The sequence below is a fragment of the Zosterops lateralis genome (assembly GCF_965231275.1).
Source record: "Zosterops lateralis genome assembly, chromosome: 3".
NCBI lineage: Eukaryota > Metazoa > Chordata > Aves > Passeriformes > Zosteropidae > Zosterops > Zosterops lateralis.
Window position 1 is genome coordinate 26,353,109 of NC_139764.1, and position 27,111 is coordinate 26,380,219.

Consider the following 27,111-nt stretch of genomic DNA (forward strand, 5'->3'; position numbering starts at 1 on the left):
AGCTAATGACAACAGGAAATCATTTCTCTCTCTAGACAGGAAATCAGCACAGGCTGCTATTTGGACCTTATGAGTCTATCCAGCATCCATTTAATTTCTTACAGATATTCTTTTGCAGACATACTGGATGCAGTCTTCCCTAATCTCCTCTAGACAACCAAAGCAACCTCAGCAAAGGATACCTCCCTTTTCCAACCCCTAGACCCATTATCTGAGGTAATAAAGATATCATGGACAGCAAAGATACTGCAACCCCATTCTCACAGCAGATAGAAAACTCCATGGTTTTCAGCTTCAGGAGAGACCAGAACTCTCTACCCAAACAAGAGGGAAGCTCTTTTATTGTCACAAAGCTGGGAAATCACAGCTGAGCAATTATGTTCCTTGCAACTGCACCTACACCCCACACCCTGAGAACACACATTAGGCACCAACAGTTTTCCATGTGGAGACAAATATCCAACCCATATTTTCAAGCCCAGTCTCATATGCGTGTTTAATATATAATTGAGTAGTTAGAAGAAGAGTGATCCAGGAAGGCTTGCTCTACCTGTTCCAGCTAAAAGCCAAATCTCATTATTTTATCTTATATTACTTTTGCGTTTGCACTTCAGTCTCTCCACGTATGAAGAGATAAGGCAGGTGGTTTTTGCATAGTACTTGAAAGCCAAGTTGCAAATATTGTTATTTTGAAGAAAACAAATTTATTTGAGTACATTTTCTGCTAGACAAGTGAGTGCAGGGTCTGGAAAGCCAGGGCTCAGAGAATGCTTAGTTGTGTGCTAGTTGACTGCTTTTAAAAGAAGAGCAAATGAAACGTATTCACTACTAGCTTTTCTGCTTTCCTCTTCCCTGAACTTTACAAGCCAATTAGCTCAAACAGTCTTCACCTATTAATAAAGAGGGATTTACTAAAGGATTTACTCTTCTGCATGATGAACTGTGCTGATTAATACATGAGACCCCTTGCTTGCTTTACAGAGTGCTTTGAAGAAAGTCCATCCTGGGTGGGAACTTCCAGACCTTTAGCCTCACAGATATGCGTCCTCAAAAAAAGATCTGTCCCAGACATGCTGGAATGTCACTCAGACTCACTGCCCAATTAATTCACGCTAACAAGACACTACAAAGACAAGTATTCTTCTGCAGTGTAAAGCCACCTCATTCCCATGCCACACTTACCTCCCAGTGCCTTGTTTTAAAACAGTACACTCCCCTAATTGAAAAAGATAAGTAGAAAAAGATAGTGCGTGTACAGAAAACACACACACATGTATATGTGAAATGCATGCTGCCAAGCCTTCCTCCAACTCACACACCACCCAATCAGCAAAGTGGTTCACAAGAGAAATATAGAGGGTGAGAGTGGACATTTCAGAACTAGTAACTTCAACTACTGCCAGACCAATGGCATAACCCCAAACTTGGATTTTTTTTTTTCACACACTAACGTGAAAATATTTTCTCTGGCTCACAACCAAGTTTGCTAATTATAACACGGTGAAGCAGCATGATGGCCAGGGTGGATCTGCCCACCTTTCATTCTCCTGCCCACCCACATAGCCACAAGAGGGGAGCCCTCCCACATGTAGCAGTGTCAGACCACCAAGTCTTTGCTCAGGTTCTGCCTGTCTTCCACACGGTAACAAGGTGTCACCTCACACCATTACATGCCTCTGTTTAACAGACTGGGCTGGCAGCGACACGCTGCTCCCAATAGCATATAAATAGTTTAGATGCAAACATTCACTAACAGTCAACCAATGATATTCTTTCCCCAAAAGCATCCTATATGCATTAACTTTTGGCAGAGAAACAGTTATCTTACTATTCAATAATTCATAGGTGAGCTACTCAGCTGGGCAGTTCTGGGAATAAAGCAACTCATTGCCAGTGCAAACTAAGGAAAAAGGAAAAAAAAAAACCAACCCAAAATCAACCCCAGAAAAAAGAATAAATGAAATTCTTCCAAAGCAAAGAATCAACATATTTCCTCTTACTTCAGAGCTTATCACTAATTTTTCTTACTATCTAACCTAATTCCCTTGCTGCAGCTTAAGCCTACTGCAAGTCTTTCTCATAGGTATTTTCATGTCCAAGTAATCAACTCTGTACTATCCCCACGGTGTAAAGAGGGAAGATAGAGGGAAAACAGCCAATCTACGAAGTTTGTAATCCTCAGATAGGCCCTCCACATTCCTGAGAAAGATTTGGAACAACTAGGAAAGGACTGATAGGTCCTTTGACAGCAAACCTAGTGCTAGCTGAAGCAGGACTTTAAAGCCCAAATTAATCAAATTTTTCTTCACTGAAGCACTCATCTTATGAATGCCATTTCTCTCAAAGGCTATTGAGTGAGAGGGACATCTCCAAAGGATGATTCAGAAGGCAGGAATTCCTAGCTGGCATATCAGCCTCTGTCCTGTACCTGCACAGGGAGCTTCAGGAGATGCCAGCTCTCACAGCTTTGCTAGGTGGGATGAGCAAAGCAAATGCATTGAAGTGGCCAGTGCCTCCCTTCATATGAACCTCTCATGAACTCCCACAGCACCTTTTTTTGATGAGTCTAACACACATCTGAAACCTGGGCAGCGTATCCTGTTCCTGGACAGGAGATAACTCCTGTGCTCCAGCTGCTGCATGCCACAACAGAGCTCACCTGGGCAGGAAAACAGCCTGCACATTCTCCATAGCCAACACAGCGAGAAATCTTTGGACTCCAGGAAATGTCCAATTAGTGCCACCACCAGGGCTCATGTCCAGAGTACACAGCTGCCTCCTACAAGGAATTGTCTGAATTCCCTCTTGTCTCCTGGAGGCTCTCACCCCCAATGCCCTCCCTGGAGGAGCTACTGGGCAGAGGTGACTGCTGATTCCAAACATCAATCCAAGATCTCCTGTTCCACTGCCAGCCACCATAACAATTCAATTACTTCCATAAATTTACACCCCTTTAATAAAAGAACTGAAATTTAAAAGCAGGGAGGCAGCAGGAGAAAAGTCCCTCTGAGGACTGAAATCCTGTCAAAATGGAGAAGAGCCCCTGCTTTAGAAATGCAGTTATTGTCAGAGCTGCAGGGGATCAGAGGCTTCTGCTCACAGCTGGACCACAGCACTACCTCACCTTCTGTTTTCAGCTGGAAAACTAAATTGGGGCCACAAGACCATCAAGACCACAGCTGCTTTCCAAACAGGCAGGCAAAGTGAAAGGCAGCACAGCCAGAATCAGAAACACTGATTCAAAGATCAGACCTGCTGTAACGTTGGTGTGGTGGGATCAGAGATGGAAAGGGGAGAGGTCCAAGTCAGAAGGAGTCCGGCAGGGGAAGGAAGGCCATCCAAAGCAATTAATATAATCAATTAATATAATCAAATACTAACCAACACTCCTTAATATGTTTACTTTGAAACCTTTGTTCACTGTAGTAAACAAAAAGGATGCATGGGGCATAGCTAGACCAGGAAGAGTTAATTCAGTGGTTCACCATTTATCTACAGAATGGAAAGTGGGCAAGCTTTCCCACACAAAAGAGGCTGTTCCTCAGCTTCTCCTTCAGGCCTAGCAGGGAACTTGGACCAAGGATGAAGAATTCTGCATAGAGCAACGCTCAGTTCTCCATCACTTCTCTATCTGCTACCTCAGAGTTCTGCTGCCAGTTGTTTAATATCCTGCTCTACTAACTGCCATCATTACCCCATTTTTCCATCCTTCACCCTTGATTGGTCTTGATTCATCTGAGGAAGATGACGACAATGAAAACGTAACTGTTCAGAAAGAGGCTGAAAGGATGTTCAAACTAAAAGATTTATGGCAAACGTTCAGTCTCATAGATGAAACAGCTGAGGTCAACAGATCTCAAAGCAATTTTTTCCGTAAGAATTAATGTAACAAGGGGGGCAGTGCATACACGAACTCAAGAAATGCATGCAATTTAAAACACGGGATCAGTGTATATAGCATGGAGAAAGGAGAGGTAAGAACATTTTTTACCGTAAGCGCTTTTACTGTCATTCTCTGGATGGTTACTGCTTCATCATTGTCATCATCATTTTCAGATGAATCAAGGTAGATCAAATCAGTCATGGGCAAAGGATGGAAAAATGAGAATGGGTTCAGGAGGTCTTCAGATGAAATGGCTGAGGTCTTTCAGAACAGTGACTGCCTTCAAAAAGCCAGCTGCCAAACAGCCATCATCTCTGCCATCTGCACATCCTGTTTTTCTCCTCCATCCTTCACACCATTTTCTGCACACATTTAAAATGTGTGACATCCACAAGGACCTTTGCCCAACTCCTCCTCTATTAATTAATTTAAAAAAAACAACTTTATCTGTCCTATTAGTACAGTCATAGCTTTTCATGAACGTATCTTCAACAGATTGCTGGTTACAGAGAATCATCTCTGTGCACTCTATTCCAAAAGATGCTGCCTGCCTTGGGAGACAGCAGAGGATCTGGCAGTCCCATTTCTTCAGGAATGGGTGATATCACCCAGCTCAGAGAATGATATGAACTCGAGCTATAAAGGACTTACTCCTTCATTGGAAACCTCCTGTCTTGTCTCGACGCTGGCTCCATGTTTCCCAAGGCACACCAGCCCTGCTGCTGAAGCAGGTGCAGCCCCCGTCTTTCCCTGCATAAGGGAGAGACCACTTTCCCTTCTGACAGTCACAGGTGCTGTGGGCTCCCAGAAATCACTTTTCAGGGCTTGGGGTCTCTTCTGCAGCAGAGAGCACAGAAAGGAGGCCAGTGAGAGAACTGGCAACCATTCAAGGACAGCAGACTGCTCCTCAACCTCCCCATCTGGCTATCGGCTCTGTCCCATCTCCTCTGGACTTGGACCAGGAGAGGGAAATTTATTAACAGTCCCACTCACTGGATAAATCTGATCTGACATTCGATTTTCCATGACTGACCTCAAACTGAGCCAGTACAGCAGGAACTCTTTGGATGAGCAGCATCCTTGTAACATGGTCACTTGCTTATCTCATACAGAGATCTCACACTATTATCTCATACATATCTCACACTTTTTGCATTGGCCGAGGGGAGCTTCAGCTGCAGCCAAGGTGATGTGCTGGACAAGTGGGATGGACACACTTTGTTTCTTCTCCCAATTCCTGGATTTTGGTCCAACACATAAACATCTGAAGCTGGTTCCATAAGTTTTCACTATTTTCATTCTCAACTCTCCCAAGAACACAAAAGTTAAGGCTGTTACCTGCCTCATTTTGACCCACTGCCTCATGATCTGAAAGTGGATTCTGGCCTGAGTTAATCCATCAGCAATCATCATTCTGAAGGGTTGCACCAGCACACACTGCAACACAACATCCTGTCTCTTCCACCCTCTCCATAATAAATAATGCCTCCCAGAATCAGCTATCCCCAGTAAAAAAGACATTTTAAACCAGTTTCAGCAACGTTTGCTGAGACATCCCACTCTAGTGGACAGGAAGTAAATATAATTCTGCCTACAGTTTTGGAAAGAACCTGTGTGGACTTAAATCTGGAAATATTTGTGACTAAATCTGTGATACAACCCAGAGAAGATGGAAAGACAGGCTATATCTGTTTGTAAGACTCTAGCTAGGTCTATGTGACCTAAGCCGATCTGAGCTCATCAGTGCAAAAATGGCAGTCTAACCACAGATCATAAAAATCTTAAAAAATGACACAGAAAGTAGTAAAAGATGTGGGAAAACTTCAGCCAGCCAGGCCTGTGAGGGGAAGTTTGTGGTAGCACCTTGTGAACACTAGAGGAGATAAAATTATTCTGTACCCTCCATGCAGGTACTGCTTATGGAGATACAAACACAAGTCAACCTAAGCAGATGAAACTTCAGAACAAACAGCAATAAACCTTTTTATTTCTCACTGATTCCATGAAAAAACTCATGGAAGATGAATGTGGGATGCAATATTCCAAGTTATAAATGAATGATGATTAATATAGTTTTACGGGTCCTTGGCAGACAAAACGGGTAGTATTTGAGAAAGCAACAAGAAAAGTAACTATCTTTTCATAACATCCTCAGGCTTTGGAAAGAGCCTGGCTTGCTTCCACACGACAGACTAATTGAAAATGTAATACTACTCAAATGCAGCCCACATTAAGCAGATTAAAAACACATTAACTGAAAGAGTTCAAAAAGAAATTTTAAATGGCTGCACGCACCATTGGGATTTTTCTAGTGAGAGAGAACACTTATTCTAGGAAGACATCTCTAGAAAAAGCCCACATGAAGCTCATCTCTAGAAAGAACCCACATGATGCTATTTCACATCTTCATCAAGGCCAGAGATCTAGAGAGCAGGTTGGCAAAGCTAAAGTATATCGATTATAAAGCCCTGTTCAGGCTGTGTAGTCGACATTGCACATAACCACCTGTAGTGTCGGAATGACCTGACATCTGTTTGCAGCTGATGTGCCTGGGTGCACACTTTGGGCGTGGCTTGGGCTTTGCTTCCTTCATTCCCACACAAAGGCAGTGATAACTGACAATCTCCATCCCTAAGCACCTGTGTCAGGATAAGAACCAACATTTCTAGAAGATACAAAATATGTACCAGTAAATAACATACTAAAGAAGTACCTCTTACAGGACAATTTGGCTTGCCTGATGGAATAGTCTCTTGGTAACATTATTCAATTTGTCCTGGATATTCGCAGAACCATAGAAAACTTGGGGTGGGTGGTAGGGACCTTTAAAGGTCATAATGTAAAGGTTCTTGCAAGAAAACTGTTGAGGAAAGAATGTGTCACTCTTGCAAGGAAAGAGACAATGACTCCAAGAGGAGCCTGAGTTAATGTAACCCATTAACATCAGCTTTCAGCTTAATTCTGTAGTCCAAAGATGTCCAAATCCTTGGATGATTAAGCCAAAGTTTACTAAACATATTGTAAGATGGGCATCACATCTGCACTGGTGAGATCATTTTTGAAAGCCTGTTTAATACGTGTGGCCATGCTGACAGAATGATGTTGAGAAAAAATGAGAAGAGGGCTATAAAAATAAATACAGGTCTGGAAAGCATGCCTTGTGCTGAATGGTTAAAGAGACTGTTTCTGGATTGCATACTGAAAAGGCTAAGAGATGACTTGTTCTGGTGTCTGAGACTAAATGAGGAAGAGACTGGTGATAACAAATAGCTCATTACGTGAGAAGACAAAAGCATAAAAAGAGCTTGTAGTTGGAAACTGAAATGAGACAGGCTTAGATTAAGTGACGACAACTGAACCATGAGGGCAAAAAATCACTGGAACAACTTATTGAGCAACACACTGAATTCTCTGTCACTTCAGAGTGTGAGGAGATGCTGCACTGAAAATGCACAAATGTTTAGATGCACAAAGGTTAACTCTCCTTGTTGCTTGGCTCCATCAGTGATAGGGACTATGCTTGGCATATAAATAAGTCACTTGTTCAAATAAACAGCACAAAATTATCAGAAAGAGATTCAAAGACCTCTTGCTTTCTCACAGTGATTGGGAATCTGGAGTCACAGTATTTTGGATAAGCAGATTGAAGCACATAAGCTTCTCCAAAGGTTTTTTTTTTAAAAAAAACCAACCAAACAAAAAAAACAAAAAAAAACCCAAAAAAACCAAAAAAAAAAAACAAAACAAAACAAAAAAAAAACAACAACAACAAAAAAACCACCCCAACACAAAACTCAATTCTTTCCTCATCTCTTCAAAATTTGTAGGTAGTTTCATTTGCATTTTGTCATTTATACATGTAAGTTGGTTCCTAGAAAGTGAATCAGTATGAAAACCCACTTCCATGCATAAGTATGGACTTTTGCAGAGCCTCATTACAAGCAGCCAAAGGGGAAGAGAAAGATTTCCAAATCACAAAACCCTATTTTGAGTTGCTCTGTTTTCCTCTGATCAAGCCAACTGCCACCATTTTCTTATCCCTTTAGATCCACTACAGTCTCTCCAGCAACCCAGCTTTCCCTCAAGCCCTATTTCTCCATTTTACAGCGTGCCAGGATGTTGGCTGAAGGACCTGTATTATGCATAAACTATGAACTGCTCAGAAAATCCCAGCTGACTTAGCACTACTAAGCTCATCTATATTGCATTAAGTTATTAGCTACTGTAGTCTAGCTTGTGATTAGGACAGTGGAGTATCTCCTCACAATCAGCACTTTGTAAAAAAAATCCCTGTTCAGTGCAAATGCTACTGTCATTCATTGTTCTCTTAACCTCAATCACAGCTGCTGTTGGGAACCTCTGTTAGTTTTGGCATTCCAAACAAATCCTCCTGTAAAATGCTTGGCCAAATTGTGCCCAGAATTGGAGCATATTTGCATGAGATTTGCAGCACTCATTTCATCACCTGTGACAGCAGGTCACAACAGATCAAGAATCTTGTTTTCCCTTCCATTTCTTTCTAATCTGGGCCACCTGTAGAACTTGAGATCTCAGTCTCAATCCCAAACTGCCATTTTGGTCCAGCAGTAGGTTTAGGGTTCAGACAACCATGAAAGCTACAGCTGCAGGGATACTGGGACTGGAAAAGGCATGCCAAGGAGAGCACAACACTGCACCAACATTGATCTCACCACATCTTTCTTAATCTGGCCCCATGGTACTGGGGGCCTCAGGCTCTGTCCAAAGCTGCAATTAGTGGTAGGGTTCAGAGAAGCAAAATGCCTACAGCTCCAGGGATACTGGGGCTGGAAAACCTGCATTTCCAGGAGTCAAAAAACCCCAGCCACAAGTGCTGCTCCCCAGGGCCCAGTGTTGAGGACAGCTCTGTTTAATCTTTATCAATTATCTGGATGAGGACATCAGGGGCACACTCAGTCAGTTTGCAGACACACCAGTTTGGGTTGGAGTATCAATCTTCTGGAGTGTAGGAAAGCCCTGCAGAAGGATCTGGACAGGCTGGATTGATGGGCCAAGACTAGTTCTACAAGAGTCAACAACATGAAGTTCTGGGTCCTGCCCTTGGGTCACAACAACCCCTTGCAGCATGACAGACTGGGGCAGAGTGGCTGGAAAGCTGCCCAGCAGAAAAGGACCTGGGAGTGCTGGTTTATAGCGGCTGAACATGAGCCAGGGTCTGTCCAGGGGGCCAAGAAGGCTGATGGCACCTGGCCTGTATCAGCACTGGTGTGGCCAGCAGGACCAGGGCAGTGATTGTTCCCCTGTACTGGGCACTGGTGAGGCCTCACCTTGAATCCAGTGCTCAGTTCTGGGCCCCTCACTACTGGAAGAGGGGCTGGAGCATGTACAAAAAGGCCAACAGAGCTCGTGAATGGTCTAGGACATCAAAGAGTCCTAGAAGGATTAGTCCTACAAAGAGTGACTGAGGAAGCTGGAGTTGTCTAATCTGGAGAAAAGAAGGCTCAGGGGAGATCTTATCTGGAATAATTATCTGAAAGGAAGCTGTGGAAAGATGAGGGCCAGTCTCTTCTCCAGGCATGTAGTGATAGGACAAAGATGAAATGGCCTCAAGTTGTGTCGGGGAAGTTTGGGTTGGATATTAGGAAAAATTTCTTCACCTGAAGGGTGGTCAAGATTGGAACAGGCTACACAAAGAAGTGATGGAGTCACCATCCCTGAACGTATTCAAAAAATGAGAGGATGTGGCACTTTGTGATATTGTTTAGTGGCCATAGTAATATCAGGCCAGAGGTGATCTTGAAGGTCTTTTCCAATCTTATGATTCTAAATGAACAGTCTCAGAAGTCAGCTTCCTCCCAGGCAACAGTAAGAAAAATTTCCATGCTTTCCTGTGACCACATGTGACCCTAGAAACAAGGACTTCAAAATTAAACAAAATGCAACAGGTAGGCTTGCAAATAGGAAATTTAAACATGTCTATCAATTCCTGGTACCAATGATGGATATGCAAGTTCATTACTGGGATCATGAAAGAAAACCAGCTGTTTTACCTCAAGTAATGGAGGGCAACTATATTTGAATCAGAAGCAACAGCTGAGATAAGGATGGAGTGTGCACACATTTGTGCTTATTTGTGTTTGCAATACAGAGGCAAAGAAGAATGGAAATCAGGAACTCTATGAAGTGAAACAGGGTGGAAGGGGTGCATGTTGGAAATATAATTTCTGCTCACTGAGAAAGCACTATTTTCTGGCTTCAAAGAAAAAAACAGTTTCTTGTTCAGAAACTGGCCCAAGTGAAAAAGCCTAAAACTAGTCACTGAGCAGCTCCACAGGTAGCTCCAAGAAGTTCCCATTTCCTTGCTAAAAATGGAGCCCTCAACCTCCCTGTAATGTGTCCCAGCACAGAAATGAAAACAGGGGGACTCACTGGAGTGTAGAGAAGCCTGAGCACCCCTGAAACTTAATTCTTATTTAAACAGTTTCCCTGTTGGGGTGAATGTAATTAGTGCTGTTTCAGAGCTCGGGGTCAGGATGGTCATGGCTAATTCAAAACACATCCAGGGTGCTCAGTGTTCTACTGGGGCTTCTGTTCATATCAGGAATGTCTCAGGGGCTTCCCTGCATAAGTCCCCTCCTCAAAAGTGCCACCACAATTCTGTGCATTGCTTCCATATGTCTGCCACAATCCTCCAGTCCTCCTGGGCTTGAGGAAACAGCTCTGCTCCAACTCCAGAATCCAGGGAGCAGGTGAAGAGTAGCATGAGAATCTGCTCCTGCACTGCCATAGGTGCTGCCTGACATGGTTTACAGCCCAAAAATCCTGGTAGAAAAACAAAGGCATCGGCACAATCCCATGGCACCACATAGCTCTCTCTGGAAAAGGGGGAAAAGGATCTCTGCTTCCCTGGCACAGGTCCTGTGTCAGATCTGATGGCCTATGCTACCCTGCAGGTATGGACAGTGTTTTCACTCCGTGCCTCAGGCTCTTGTGCAGAAGCTGAGAGTTAACATGAGAAAATGAATCACAATTTTTATTAGCTTGGTGACTTCCTGGTTTTCCTAGTGAAAACATGGCATCTCTCTCTCTCCACCATCAAGAGGCAGAATTTGATAGGGACAAGCCATTCCCTCTTTTCCTGTCCTGTGCCCCAGGCTCAAAACAAGAGAGCTGACAGCAATTTTCTAATTTGCTCAATTTTCCACTTCCCTTGCACCATGACTGCTGAAGCCAGTGTGTCCTTGTTTCAGCCCATACAGAGTTAATTTTCTTCGTAGTATCTGGTGCTCTGTTTTTGATTTAGGTACAATGCTGTACTCAGGATGAGAATAATGTTGACAATGCACTGATGTCTTAGTTGCTGGTAAGCAGTGCTTTAACTCAAGGACTTTCCATTGTCCTATGCTCTGCCATGGAGCAGGTGCACAAGGAGCTGGGAGGGAGCATGGCCAGGACAGCTGACCTGAACAAACCAAAGGAATGTTCCATACCACAGAATGTCATGCCCAATATATAAACTGGGGGGAGATGGCTGAGAGGCACAAATTGTTGCTTGGGGTTAGGCTGGGCATTGGTCAGTGAGCTGTGAGCAATTGCACTGTGTTTCACTTATTTTTCTCTTCGCCTTTTTATCCCCTCTCTCTCTCTCTTTTAATTACTATCATTACTACTAATATAATACTGTATTTCAATCACTAAATTGTTCCTACCTCAATCCACAAGTTTTACCTTTGTTTTTCATCTTCCTCCCATCCATAACAGATTCCCCATGAACTCAGATACCAGTCCTATTTATCACCCTTAGCGGAAAATATCCCACAACCCCACATTCCAGGATCCAAAATGCTCTCTCTGCCTTGGCCAAGTTCCCATGTCTCTTGGACCTGTACTGGTGCTGCACAGGCCCAAAGGGAAAGCAACAGCTGCAGTGTCAGAGACTCACTATCTCTGACCTACTGACTGGAGATAAGCACATGGCAAAAGTATTCACAGTGTTTGTTACATCCCTGCAGAAACAGAAGCAGAGCCAGGATGACCTCTCCCTCCAGCCAGGCTGTCTTGATGCAATCTGGGTATCGTCAGCTGAGGACTTTGATACAGGTGGTTTTACCCATGGTTTAAGCCTAGACAATAACAGGACTCAAAAGAAAAGCAGTTTCCTCTGAATGGCAAGATGGGAAGCACTGGGAAAGTGCCTGACAGTCCTTTGGCAGCAATATGCTCCTGTGACTTAAAGACAAGCACATGTGTGGACGAGACCCAAATATGCACAGCCTTGCAGGATGCTCAGCACAGAGCATTTGGGAGGATTCTGGAGTTGTTTCTTATCCCAACAAGTTGATATATACCTAGGTCCTAGGAGGAAAATAGCTGCCATGGCAGGAAATGCAGAAGGAATGTCTGCATTAGAACAGTATGAGATTTGGTGTTCAGCCCTGAAAGAGGCACAGGTGAGCAAATATTTACAGAGACATGACCAAGACTGTCTGCCATCCACTGTGTCTATACAGCTCTTGTCTCTCCCTTCCTGACAAAACTGTACAGCTTGAATGTGTCTCTCTCAATAAAATTAAGTTGCTCTTCCTGCAGTCTGGCCAAAAAACAGGATAATGGCAGATTATAGAACGTGTATTTGTTTCTCCCAACAATATCCGAGAAATGGATTAACCGATTTAAACTGGTTCGCTTCTGAACAAACAAATTCATCTCTCTAGGCGAGGAGCTCTCACACAGGCTTTTACTCAGCCTTTTATTGCAACCACAGAGAAACTGAGAGATGAGCAATGAGCTGCACAGAAGCTGAATGACAGCACAGGTGGGCTGCAATCTCACATAGTAGACACAGGTTCCAGCTTTAAGGCAGGCTCCTGCCTTCCTGACGCACATATCTGGGGATTTTCCTCTCTTCTTTCACGGTCTTTTACCCAGGGCACAGTGAGGAGGCCTCACTGAACTTTGGATCTGACGTGTGGTGCCACAGACTGGACATGCCAGGTTCGCAAAATCTGCTCCCTGGCATCTGAAATCCCCCTGCCATCTGGGCCTTTTGCTTTATGCCTCAAGTCTCCTGTATCTCCTGGCCACCACAGCGTGCAGACATACTCTGTCAGACCAATTTCAATCACAGAGGTAAATCGGAAAAGCTCTCAGGGCACAAGGGAAACTTCCCAAGAAATCCAAGTGAGTGGTAGCACATGGGAACCTTCCCCACAAGGCAGCAAGCAGAGAAGAGACCACAGCTCTGCAGAGTAAGACCCAACTGTTAAACACTGACAACAAAAATTCAGACTAGCCAAAATTCATACAAATTGCTTTACCCTGTGAAATACGGTTGTTTGGGGGTTTTCGTTTGCTTGTTTGTTTGTTTTTAAAGCTGCATGTAACAAATGCTACAAAATGCACTGCAAGTCCTTTGCTGTATGAACATAAAGGTGTTCCAAAGAAAAAAGGTTTAGTTAAGCATCTTTAGCCTGGCAGATTATCTGCCCCTCAATGCTGTGAGGCTGTCACAATGGTAGGGCCAACGAGTCCCACACAGTAAGTTTTGGTACAAGCCTGTGTGAGGACCCAATCTTAAACTGATGTAAGCACTGTCACTGACTCCATGTATCAGGCCCCAGGACCAACAGATGATAATTGTTATAACAAATCTGAGGCCAGCTGTAAGTCTCTGTGGTTTTACTTTTCTCTGAACTGTGGCCATTTGGGTTTACAGCCATGACAGAGTAAAACTTCAGCCTCTCCTGAGACTGACAACTCTAATTAGTTGTTAGCAGCCGGGGCATTAGGAAGCAGAGTGAGCAATCCTAACACCATATCACCCAGGACAGGGCTGTGTGCACAAACACAAACTCTAAAGAGCTTAATCCCAATCACAACACTGGAAGAAAGAAGTGTGCTGACAATCAGGAATGAAATCCTCTGCTCTTAACAGAGGCAGCAGAGGGGTGCTGTGTATTCTGAGAGATGCAGAAATAACATGTATACTTTCAGCTCAGTCACATAAACCTCTATACAACTTATTTAGGGATAAGCAGGGAGGATTTCCATCAAAGTGAAACCTAACCACCAGTTCAGGCTTTCTTAAGACTAGTGGTTCAGTATCATGCCCATGGCTATGAATTATTTTATTCTTTTTACCAATTAAAGTCTCTAAGTTTGCAAACACTGAACTTGCAGAAGGTGCAGTTTTCCTTTCACTTTGAATACAGACACACTTGCCCCAGAACATCAGTTCATTCTTAAGCCTCTGATGGTGTAAAATGAACCAGAACACATCAGAGCTCTAGCTGGCAGGAGAGCCTGAGGTTTCCCTCTCTTGGCAGCAAGATCTGTACCATGGAGAACAGCAATACTGAAACATGAATGAAAGAGTAGGAAAGCTCCAGCCACTACAAGAATGAAAGTAATAAAGAAAACAGAAGAGTCACTATAAATAAATACACTCAGAAATTAAACCAACCAGGTCTAAAATTCTTAGCAGATGGCTCCATAGTGCAGCTCACATGGCCAAGCAGCAAGACAGATAAGCCAGCTCAGCCACAGATAGAGGGGTCAGCTCTGGCCCCTGACAGTCTCATTTTTCTTTGACTCCCTTCATAGCAGAGAGAGCTGCAGGGATCTCTTAGAAGCCAAAAGCTCAGTCTTAGCCACTCTGCAAAAACATCTGCATGCCCAAAACATGTCTCAAGAGCACTTTCAAGAGAGCAGTTAATATCCAAGCTTATATTTCAGGAGGGGGCAGGGCACCAGCAAGAAACACTGACATTGAGCTATGACTTCAACAGTTGATCGAAACAGTTTAATGCATTTCCATTTCCAGTTGCATGGATCCAGCAATGTTTCTTACTTATTTACAGTATCACCCCCTCCCCTGCTCCCCACTCTTGTGTTTGCTACATAGATAACAGGAGAAATTGATGCTGACTATTGCCTGCCTGATGTACAGCACTGCCAATGGGTTCAGCAGGATTTTAAAGAGGAATGAGTCAACAGTGTGTGACCAGGAATAACATTTGCCAGTGTGTGAGCTTGAATAGGAAAACATATCTATGCCTACCTGAACATTAGTTAAAGTGACAACAGCAACAGATGCCCCAGCAGGACGTGTTCTGGCAGTTTTCCAGGTCAGGGCAGAGCCAGACCTGCTAGTCACCAGCCCTATAGCAATGCCTGTGTCTAGGACTCTAAATGGCTCCTGAAATCCTGTTAACCATATCTCCAAAGCAAATGCCAGTCTGCCTTCCTGATTACACCTAACGTTCACTATGCTTTGAAGATACAGCACAATAACCCACCCGCTGCCTGATGTGACAGAACTTTATCTAAGGGCACTAAGTGTAATCCTTTGGAAATCAATCACATGTGATCATGGGCTATTACTTTAGATCCAGGAGAGGAAAAATTTACAGGCCATGATATTGCAGAGAAGATGATACTCAGGTTAATTCCTTTTCTGATCTTTCGTCCTGCTAAGTCTTCACCTGCTATGTGATCTCAACATGGGAAACAGGGCCAACTTTCAGACTTGACTACCAAAAACAAAGTCAACCCTATATAAGTATCCCTCTTTCCTCCTACTCTTCTTTCACTGGGCACTCAGAGACACCTAAACCTCCACAAAGACAAAAATGGCAGCAAAAATCTGCTTATCTCATCTTCAGAACTTGGTGAAGTAAGTAACAACTCAACAGATGACACAGGGGCTCTTCTACCAGGTTTTGATGGTTATCCAAAGAGGGAGAAGCCACTCAAATGGTCAAGTGTGGGCCTGAGACAGCAAGTCGTGAGTGCTGTGAAGGAGGATAAACCCATCTGCAGGAAAATATGGGACTAGATGTATGGAGAATCAGGTGGGATGAGGAGTGCAGGGGTGAGCTGGACTTGGACAGAGCTGTGCAGTAGTTTATGAGATGTTGTTCAGGACTGGCAAAGCATCAGAGCTGACATAATATTATTCAAGCAGGAAAATGTACTAATATTGCAATTTTCACCACACTGTTTTATGAGGTTCTAACAGAGCAAATGGCATATTCACCATGGTAAGGCAGTCATTGCAAGGGCTACCTCTAGTAACAGCCAGAGCTTAGAGTCACTATTAACCTTTGTAATTCCTGGAAATACTGTTTTGACCAGTCTTTTATGTTTAAATGGCTAATACACGTCTTTCAATTCTTTGTTACATACTTGCTAAATTAGTGTCTAAGGAGCATCCTTTTAACTCATCCACACATGCATGCTTTCTTTCCTCTTCTCATACATATCAGCTCAAATGACACTATTGTGTTCCAAAACCCAGACTGCTACACATTTTCAAGCCCAGTGTGTGTTTCACACCTTAGACTAGTTCCCCTACACAGGGTGGCCCAGCCTTGATTTTAAACACATCTCTGCAGAGGATTCATTTTTGTGCTGGCATTTTCTCAAGCACCAGGTCCTGAAAAACAGCCTGGGTAAGTAACAGCATCAGTGATAGCACTGATATTATTAACAGCATTCTGCCACTCCATTAATATTTTTATTTCAAGACTTTGAAGTACTATGTTTATTATGCTTCACAAATCCTTGATGAGATGGGTCAGTTTTTTTCCAGTTTTGAAGATACAGGAAAAAATGACAAGACATTGCCAATCCAAGTGTAGATTCCCAGGAGTTCTGACAAGCCCATTCTCTCGCTCTAACCCTTATACAACATTTCTTCATCTTAAACACAGAGATATAAGGATGCACAGACTTTCATAAACTTATTAATCTTTCAAAGCTCTACACTACAGACCAAGAAGTCCAGGGAACAGATCATCCATCCTATCAGAGAGCTGATGACAGACAATTTCAGCTCACAAGCTAAAAGAAAAGCAATTTCTTCTGCTTTCTAAATACAAAAAGAAAAACAACTTTTTCTGCTTTCTAAATATAAAAAAATAGTAAAAAGCCCAAACACCCTTTTTTGACAGCTGACTTGTTCTTTTTGTCTTCTATTCTCTTTCCACTATTGCAGTGCAGTTGGAAAAGCCTATTTCTGGACTAGTTTGTTACAATACAAACACTACATGCATGAGGATGAAGGGAGAAAACCAAGGGAAAGGGGAAACACAGAAACAGGTTCTGACATCTAATCAGATCTGCTGTATTGATCTTGCAACTTTAGCTTTGGAGCAAATCAGAGAAACAGCCGCATTACCATCCGGAACGCGCGGCTCCCCGGGGCCCGGCGGCTGCGGAGGCGCTCCCAGGGCGGCGCAAACAGGCGGGCGGGATGCGCACACACGCGCGCGGCCCCGAGGATGCGCGCCCCTCCGGAGCGCCGCTCCGACGGGATGCGCCGCCTGGGCCAGGGGAGACATCGCTCATCACGGAGGCTGCAGGAGCCACACGATCCCCATTTCCAATAAGATGAGGATTCCAGAGCAAGCCGGCGAACTAATGAGCTGCCCACGCTGGAAAGCTGTGTTTCAATTAACCACAGCAGCACCCACATCCTTCCAGCAGCGTGAACACGGAGCAGAGGGATACACAGGGACTGTGTTGTTTCTGGGTCTATTTTCTGCATGAAGGGAAAGGGAGTAGGCTGTAAAAGGGATGAGGGCAATTTTTGCCCCACTTTCTTGGTTTGCAGTTTCTTATTCATACTAATGGAAGGAGCATTTGACAGCACCAAAGCTGCCTGCTGAGGCACAGAATGGCCGTGCCACCATAAAGTCCTTCCATGTTTTCCAGGCAGGAGAAGACAGCTCAGGTGTACAAACACCCAGCATGAACCCACCTTTCACTAAGGGTACACAGAACTGATTAACAAGACTCAAGGGGGCTGTTTGGGTGGGCTGGCACATGGACTACATGACCATTTCTTGGGCAAAATCACAATAAAGCATTGCCATGGGAAGAGCTATAGGAAGAGGATGTTCAGCTACTCTTTACACAGAAGTTCATCATATCTTTGCATTCTTGAGGGTCACACCACAGTCTCCACCCCAGACAGCTTCTGGCTTGCACTTACCATTTTTTTTGTGTGGGGAATCCGTCCTTCCCCTTCAGTCCAAGATTCAGGTCTGTGATCCCCCTCCAGACCACCTAGTAAGACTGAATTCAACCCAAGTTCAGCACTGCTGCTCCCTCTGCAGGGGCAGTGAGGGTCAAGCGAGGTCCACACAGCTTTCAAACAGCAACATCAAACCAGGGACACTAGCAGGTCTGATGGTCTTTGCTCCCAAGTGAAATTTTGCTGTATTTCTCATCATCTCTTGGTGTGACCAAGAGTTACCTTCACTGCCATGTCCCTTCAAGTCCCATATGACTGAAGCAGGCTGCCCTCCTGAACAACTCAAACCAAGATGCACATTTTCACTCTGCTTAAGGGAAGCTTCTCCACACATACTTACCTGCCTGGAAATCTTCACACATTTCCCTATCTCATCCTATAATCTAAGTCAGACACACTCCTTAATAGACAGAGATAATTTTAAAAGAGGCTCTTCAAATACTCAAAGTGCCTGCAGGATTTCATACACCTCTGTTATTGCTGTGCTCTCAGCACCTCACATCTGTGAGTGGTTTGTCTGGTTGGTTTCAGCCAGGTTGTCTGCTCTGGTCTCACTTCTCTTATTCCTGGGGAGCGAGCCTGGGAGAAGTGTGGCAGCATGTCTAATGAGTGCTGCTGTGCTGTGTGTGGAGGCTCGTCAGTCACAGCCCACAGCAGCATGCTCAGGTGTAAATTAACCTGTTCCCTGCCCACCCCACACCTGTCAGATCTGTGCTGCTCAGAGTACTCTGCCAGTGTTCAACAATCTCACGGTACTAATGGGATGAGAGCTGCAGAGAGAGCTGAGGCATTTTATCTGGCTGCCTTCCCCCAGTCTGATTTGAAGTCTTGTAAGAGAAAGAGCACAGACTGCTGCATGTCAAAACACACCTCAACGGCTGTGGGAGCTAATCAGTCACTTCTCTGGAGGGAGAAACCACTGCAAGGAAAGGATGGAGGTGTCACCCAATGCAGGATCCCACCCTCTGTGTACAAATACTGTCTTCAAGTGGGGCTGGGAGAACCACCCATAGCCGAAATCACCCCACATACCTGCTAAGAATCAGTTTCCTGTTACTCATAGCCTGGTTGCATGAAAATCATTGGGAGCATATATTCCCTGTTAGGTCTACCTATCACTGCTTTTCAGGCAAAATGATTCAGGCATACCCAGGGGTAACTAAGTTGAAGAAAGCATTGCGGCGTGGAAATGGTCTAAATAACATTAATTTTCTACCTTTTGAGTACCTGACTTTACAAACTTACTAATATATCCTGAAGGTGTTTTAAACACATATATACATGCATAAACACACACATATACACACATAAAGCTGGTAAAGCTGCACTCATCCCCTGACACGGAAATAGAAAGCCTTGCGCTCAAATACAAACACCTCTTCCTTCCACTTGCAATATGCTTGCCATATGGTGCCCTGCCCTTAGCCTAGTCTAGCCTGACCAGTTAAATATAAACTGTTCAAAGGTCCCCAGACAAAAGAGATGTGTCTGCTCAGCCCAGTAAGAAAGGTCAACCCTGCCTAGCCCCCGGGCTTTTGTGTACACAGGCATTCATTCAGGCAGGCACTCCAGCACTGTGTTGTACTCACACTGCACGTTCAGCTGCACCAGGGCTTCCCGGGGTCTGATGTTAAATCCATTGTACCTGGCTGTCTGACACTTATAGGTCCCGCTCATTTCTCGGCTCACGCTCTCCAGGTGCAGCTTCCCATCGTATGTCTCCATTGTCATTGTCCCTGAAGGCATGGGGGTTTCCTTATCTACCCGGGACCAGATGATGGGCGGCTTTGGCTTTCCTCGAACCTCGCACTGCAGCTCAGCCCTGGAGCCTTCCCGCACGGTGATGGTGGACTGACCCTTAGGGACACTGATTGTGGGTGGCACTAAAAGAGAGACAAGAAGGGAATAATTTTGCACTGGGTTTTCAGTAAGTAAGGAGTATTCTTCAGAGGCTTCTGACTGAGTCACACCAACAGCCTTGAACTCCAAAGGTTTTCACTTGACACACTGCAACTCCTCTACGAACACACTGTCCATGCAACTTATCCTACAGGGTCTGGAGCTTCAGGGTACCAAGGAAGATTCCAGCCTTTCCAACAGTGTGTCCCAGTATCAGTGGCAAGGGCCAGTTGTATTGGGGCAGACTCCAGGCTCCCATATCTCTGTTTGCAAAATGCTATCCAGCTGCAGGGACAGCATCAGGGAACACAAAGGCAAAAGCCTCTTTGATCAATTTCTCAATTTCTAGTCAGTGAATTTCTCAAGTAGAACTGCAGTCTTTTGGCCAAAAACAGAAGTCATATCTGCTGAGGTATCTAGACACCTTATCCATGTCAGATCAAAACCAAGACTTAAAGGGTAAGTATTTGTAGATCACATCTCCAGCCTTCTCAGAGGTCCAAGACCCCTGTTTGTTTCTAAACCACAGCAAGGAGTCAGCTCTGTTTATGTCTTTGTTTATTTTACTTTTATTGCATATTTTACTTTTATTATGTATTTTGTTTTTATTGGTGAATGCACTGTGAATTTCTCACATAATAAACCTCTGGCTCATCTGAGTGAGAGATGGGTCCCAGCAACAATCACTCCTGGCATCTCTTCGAGGCTGGGAAGAGCTCACCCAGCAGAATTGCTGCCAAGCTGAGGCTAGAGTTGGAGGCACAGTACCACTCAAAGAAATATCCAGCTATCAACTGACAAGCAAAACTTTACTGATAAACAAAGAAATCCAGTGAATAGAGAGATGTCAGTGGGAAGAGGTTTGCTGTTCACACCCCCAGTTCCACCAAGAACTCAGGAAGGTGATTTTTGTGCTAAACCACACACAATATTGACAATTTATTTGTGTTAGAGTTTAGAGTCAACAGTTCAGCTGAAGTAAATATGGTCACAATCTTTTCTGAAAGCTCCTTTTTCAGCCCTTCCTGCTGACAGTGGCAACACTTGGATTGACACTTCCATAAATGCAAGGGCCATGTACTTCGTTTCCATTTAAATCAAAATATAGGACTTCAGAAGCTGTAACAAGCTGGTCTGACCAACATTAGCTCAGTTCAGCTCCAGCAAAGGAGAGTGTGCTATGGTAATTGTACATGTTACAGCCTGCAGCTCTTTATGAACAAATTTAGGATGGATCCAACCTAATCTCCCTCTACGGTGACCTCCCTATACAACAGGGAGGCCACATTTTCAATTTGCAGGTGTCCTGTGGGCTAGGGAATCTCATCACACCCTGTCCTGCTTGGTGTGAAAGGACGGCAGCACTTTCAGTGCTGACGCTGCAGGCAGCCGCTCACCTGGTGAGCAGCAATTTTCTCCACAGGTAAAGTTGTAAATTGCATTTGAAGATTTTTTTTTTAATTAAAGCTATCTCCTTGGAGCTGCTCGGTGAAGGTAGCCACTTTGATGAGCTCAGGCTTAGCTCAGTGGGGAAACATGTAGCCACTGCTGTTGTCGTTTTGCTCTGATCCTGTGGTCTGCAAAAAACCTGGTGTTTTATATGGGAATCACATGTTAGAGGTGGCTCGTTGCTGATTGTGGGGATGTTGCATGTTGGACAGCCTTGGCTGCTGCATGGAGGGCTGCTCCAGCAGAGATGGCTGTTCTCATTCCCTGAGACACAAAGCAGTCCTGCTGGTCCAGGCTGCCAAAGAGAGGCTCCAAAATGTCCCAGGCTGCCCTCCTTCCCTTCCTCATTGGCATTATTCACATAAGCATAAGGGACTCACTCTCTTCCAGACAGGCACAGGGCAACCTGTCACCACAGACACCTCTTTAAGGCAGCAGCTGGCTGGTGCTTGGACCAACACCTGCACTGACAGACACTGCCAAGCCTCTCGGTGGAATCATCCAGGGTCTCCCAGCTCTTCACAGCCTCCTACCTTGGAGTCCTAACACAACTGCACTCTGCCATCTAGTGATCTTGGGCAAAAAGAATTGTTCCAGGTGGTATCAGCCACATAAGTTTGGGAGAGCCAATTTTGCACCAGGATTGGTGAGTTCCCCCAGATTTGCTCCCTGCTGGTGTAACAGGGTTGGTGTCAGCTGGCATGGCTGTCCACAGAAGGAAGGACCATTCTCCAGTGTTTAGCGGATTCATGGCACAGTCAGGGCTCAGTCTCCAGGCTGCCAACAAGAACTGGATGCAATCCTATGGGGAGCAGGCTGGCCCCAGTATTGCTAATGGGAGACAAGGGCTTCCCAAAGCATCAACAGTAGTTGCAGCATTTTTTTTCTGGGCAGCTGAAGTGAGCAGCATTCAGGATCAAGAGTGAGATCAGCCTGGCCTGTGGATCCAGCACAACCAGGGACTTAGAAGTGACATTCTGTGAAGGCGCAGGTGAAAATCTGTGGGCAGCTGAGTCCCCTGAGGAGTCTCCCATCAGATTACTATTGCAGTGCTTTGTGCTGTATCCTCATGGTCCTGGAAAGGCTGCACAATGACATGGATGTAATGGAGAGCACAGCTGGACCCACCACTTCCCCAGAAACAGAAAGACAGCCCTGAGACTCTATATTTTAGTCCCCAAAGTGACTGATAAACACTGACATATTTGTCCTGTCCTCACTGAGCCATGGGATGAAGCTCTGATCCTGATTTTAGGGGGAAGCATTTATAACACTGGGACTCCTACAGAGAGTGCCCAAGACAGACTGCATTTGCAATCCAGCAAACATTACGTCTTCACAAAATTTGTATCCTGGACACAACTCTGAAAAAATGTACATTCTTCATAAACAATGCCAAAGAGAAGAGCAGCTTTCTTTCTCTTTTACTCTCTTCTAAACAAAGGGACACTTGAAATTTGCTGAAATACCACCACCATTTCTTTCCTTCACAGTGTGGAGGTTTGTTTGAACAATCACACTGCAAAGCTATCTCTGTAGCTTTGACTGGAGTGCACTTTGGACTTTTCGCAGGGAGAAAATATAAAGGAAGATGTGCTTGGTACATAATACATCTGACAGAGAAGTAGAGAAGTTGTAACTATTACCCATCTCCAATCTGAGCCAAGTGCTTGCCTGAGGGATGTAAGACCTTTCTCTCCTAGCATTCAAAACATGCATGTGAAGTTCTTCAAAAAAGCCAGAGGCATGGGCTGTGGGGCAGCAAGTGATGCCAAACACTCTTCTGGGGCCCCCACCTGCTGGAGAGAGGCTCACCTGTCTCTGAGGAGATGTTCACCTCCACACTGAGGTCGGGAATGGGTGCTCCCTGGAAGGTAGCCACGCACATGTAGGTGCCATAGTCACTGAATCTCAGGTCAATAATCTCCAAACTGCAGGTCACAGGTGGGAGCTCGGGGTCATTGCGGGTGATCAGCAACCGGTCAGAGAATCTGGCTGGTTTTCCATTCTTGTACCACGAATAGACAACCTTCTCCTGGGGGACAGCATCTACATGGCATGAGAGCTTCAAGTCCTGGCCTAACTGGATGGTCTCACTCTCTTTGATCACATCAGGAGTGATTTGGAACGTGGCATTCTTCATGGCTGAGATGAACAGAAGTGCAAAACTGGTTAGGGATACCAAAGTATCTTGCATAGGACAGGAAAACTGTTCTTTGCTCCTCAGGAAGGCAACATTTCCATGCAAAATCTGCCCAAAGACCTCTCCCACTTATGTTCCCACAAAATGTCCCAAGGGCCTCACATCTGGCAGTCTGGGACCATCCAATTCAGGATAATGCTACAGCCCAGGATGAAGCTGCAAGTGGTGCTTGCACAGCTGTTGGTCTGGGAGCAGAGAAACTTGCACAGGCACTTCTCCAGAATATTAATTACTACTAAATATCACATTCGCCCTCAGCTATACAAGAACAGCCAGGAGGAATGCAATTCCCCCACTCCCTGAAAACACATGCCCAGAGAAAAACAGTGACTTACACCGCACTAGCAGGTTCACAATCTTCTTTGCTGGGTTCCCCACATTGTTGATGGCTGTGCAGTTGTAGTAGCCTGAGTCCTCCACACGGATCCTCCAGATGGTGAGGTTGCCTCCTTGCACAAGGCTGTTGGGAGGCATTGGGCCAGGAGAGTGGGACCAAACCACTTCTGGCTGTGGGTCACCACCTGTCAGAGAGCACTGCATTGTGATGTTGTCACCAGGGTTGACCACCAGAGTCTCATTGACAGAGAGCTTCAGAGCAGGTGGGGCTGGAAAAGCACAAAGAAGGACACTTCAGAGCTTGAGAAAGGTCCATCCACTTGTCTGTGCACAGCTTCATACTTTTTATGATTTGTTCTTGTTGATGGCTGGTTTGAGTAGAGACAGCTGGAAAGATCTATGAATTGATTACAAATATGAGGTGTTTGTGAATCTAAAGCATGATCATTACCATGTCTTTGAATGAGAACATTCTGCTCTTTTATGACTAGGAAACAGAGCAGGCAAGGGCTTACACTGCCCCAGAAAATACTCTACCAGTAGTGCTTAGGACTGGGGCACAAAGCAGCTATGACATGTGAGTGCTCAGTGCAGGTTCTCTATGGCTTAGGATACAGGTCAGAAGAAAAGCCCAATAAACCCACTCTGCACATATTGGGGTGGCAAGCAGGCAACAACTGGCAGTGAAAAACCCAAGGCCTGCAGTTCCTTGACTCCTGACACAAACAACTGCAGCCAGGCATAAGGGCAATGGAGGCCTTTGTAGCCTTGATGGAGAGGTGAAGGAGAAAGTATTGCCTCAAAGGAGCCTGGTCGAACCCAATCACTGCTTGTGCTCAAGGACAGTTGGCATTAAACCACCCCTCTCATTCAGAGTTTCCATCTTAAGAAGTAAGCTTTAGGGAAGGTCTATGACTAGAAAAAGCTATCCTCAGCTATCCCATGATACGCCTCTCCATCTCTCACACCCAACTAGACATCTTTGAGAGACAAAGGCTTTGCCAGGCAGATAATCCTTGCAGCTCAGAGACTGGTATGGAGGAGCAGGACCTGTCTGCTCCTTAACAGACCATTAACAGCAGCCCTGAACCTGCTCTTAATCTCCTTCAGGTGTCTAAAATGCTTTTCTGTACACTTGGGGGCTATCACAATCACAGCAATTCTCCTTCACATTCAGTTGAGCTGAGACTGATCAAAGTGTCTAGACAACCTTTCTTTTGAATGCCCTGGTACCTGGTTTTTGGTATTATTTCTGGTATTATTACCCTTCTCACTACAGCCCCCTCCAGGAACTGAACCAAATCCTTCCCTTTGTATTCTCTATTTCATTCCATGAAAAGTCTTTCAAAGCCTCTATGAGCACTAGCACCGGCTCCATCCAGACGGAGCTGAGAAAGTAGCAGTCTCCAGCAAAAAAGCAGGGAGTATGTTTTAAGTAACAGCCATAATAATGCAAAATAAGACATTGTTCCATATTCATGAAGCCTGATTTAACGGCATCATTATTTCTGCCTCTTCTCTCCCTGGACCCTGTGTTAATGAGCTGTGCTGGATTTGTGTTGGATCTCTGAATTACAGCCCATACAAACAAGGCGAGGAGGACTCTTCTCTCCTCAGCACCAGTGCCATAATTTAGTAGCACAACTACTGCTATGCTGGGATATTGCTTTGGTGTACTGAATATAATGTCCTCCCTGGCCACTGCACATGTTATTTTGTGTCAGAGGCAGCCAGCCATGCCTAAGGAAGAAGGTGGCTCTTCTGCTACCTGCACTGGCCATTTTGAGGCCAGTAGTTGGAGCCTTTGAATTTTGGGAGGCCACAGCCTGCACTCAAAGAGATTTTAGCAGGTCTCTTTGGAGGAGTCTTGTAAATGGTGTGCAAGGGTTAATTAATGCTTATTAAATAGCAAAGGAAGGATTTGTACATCCTCACCAAGCTCCAGATGGTTTCATGAGACAGTATGAAGCCCAGAAACGCAATAGCTGAACTCACTGAGGTTTGGCAGGACACATTCCTGTCACTAACTCAGTGTAGCTGACACCAAAGAGCTGTTTCTGCCCTCGGACATTGGACTGGTCTCAGGTTCACAGTGCTAAGACGAACTGGCAGGTGCACCATCTTGCCTGGGAATCTCCATCCATCCCTGTCAGAGACAGAGAAAGCCTGAGTCCAGCCCATGTCCAGAGAGAAGGTGTCAGAGTTGGCGAGCACAGATTAGAGGTCCTGCAGGCTCTGGTTAAGATTTAGGGCTCTTGCAGATTTAGGGTTGGATATGCAAATATCTGACCCACACATATCTTACCCACCTTTGGGCAAGGCAGCATGTTAAAAAGGTGATATGCTGGTGCAAGTACTGCATCAGGGCAGGCTATGTGTGTATGCATAATGAGGCAGGGAAACTGCAAATCTGCCACCTGCACAGCTCCAGGAAGCAAGCTCTCATGACGTGCCCCAAAATGAAGCCTTGTCTGTGGCAGCCTGCATGGGCTACCAGTCCCCACTCCCACTCCCATCAGCAGACAGAGGTTAACACACTGCAGACATTGTTATGCAGGAGATGATTCTCATTTATTTGTAACCTGTGGCAATTCCTTTTGTTCTTGGCTCAGAAAACCTGCTGGCGGAGTCTGCCGAGCAGCGAGGGGACCATTAAAAACAAAGAATCGCTTTCAATTCCCTTTGAAGTCCAATTTGCTGCAGTAAAACTGGAGGAGAATTAACCAGCTGAGCTGCTTAATTTTGCAGAAATTGAGGAAGGGGGAAAAGTCAAGCTGACCCTGTTGGAGCAGGTGATGGCAGCCTGGTGCTGAGCTGGTCCTGTGGCTCTGTAGACCCAACCTGCTGCTCTGGAGCCAGGCAACAGCAGCAGAACAGAGAGGGAGCAGAGACATCTCCTTCCCACCAAGAACCCATTCCCTGCTGCAAGCAGGGAGTTTGAATAGAGTTTGGGAGAAGTCTATCTCCTTACCAGAGACTATGATCTTCCCAAAGGACACTGAGGAACCAGCTGAAGAACAGCAAATGAGCTGAGGAGATTCTCCTGGCCTGAGCTGACCTGATCCACCAATTCACCTCAAGGTCTGTAGTACCTGGACTATAAATATTTAAGAAAGAGAAATTCCCAAGCTTTTCAGCACCCTTTGGGCCCTTCTCAGTTATAAAGGCAAAGGCATCCTGAGTGAAGCTGCTCAGGATTCTTGGCACAGCCAAGTCTGGAGAAGCTGTGAAAGCACAAGCGGAACAGAAAAGACCTCAGCAAAAGAGGAGAGAATTAAAGAATTTCATTTAAATATTTCCTCATCTATGCACAATACTACCTAC

General features: G+C 45.0%; 1 protein-coding gene across 1 annotated transcript in view; it reads right to left on the bottom strand.

The window, feature by feature from the left end:
- Positions 1 to 27,111, bottom strand: part of MDGA1 (MAM domain containing glycosylphosphatidylinositol anchor 1) — a 139,387-nt gene that overhangs the window by 51,705 nt on the left and 60,571 nt on the right. The window contains exons 6-8 of the mRNA XM_083857414.1: positions 23,787 to 24,056; positions 23,064 to 23,393; positions 19,490 to 19,783 (exon numbers count right to left, since the gene is read on the bottom strand). Of these exons, the coding sequence (XP_083713540.1) occupies positions 19,490 to 19,783; positions 23,064 to 23,393; positions 23,787 to 24,056 (894 nt within the window). The remainder of the gene's footprint in view (positions 1 to 19,489; positions 19,784 to 23,063; positions 23,394 to 23,786; positions 24,057 to 27,111) is intronic.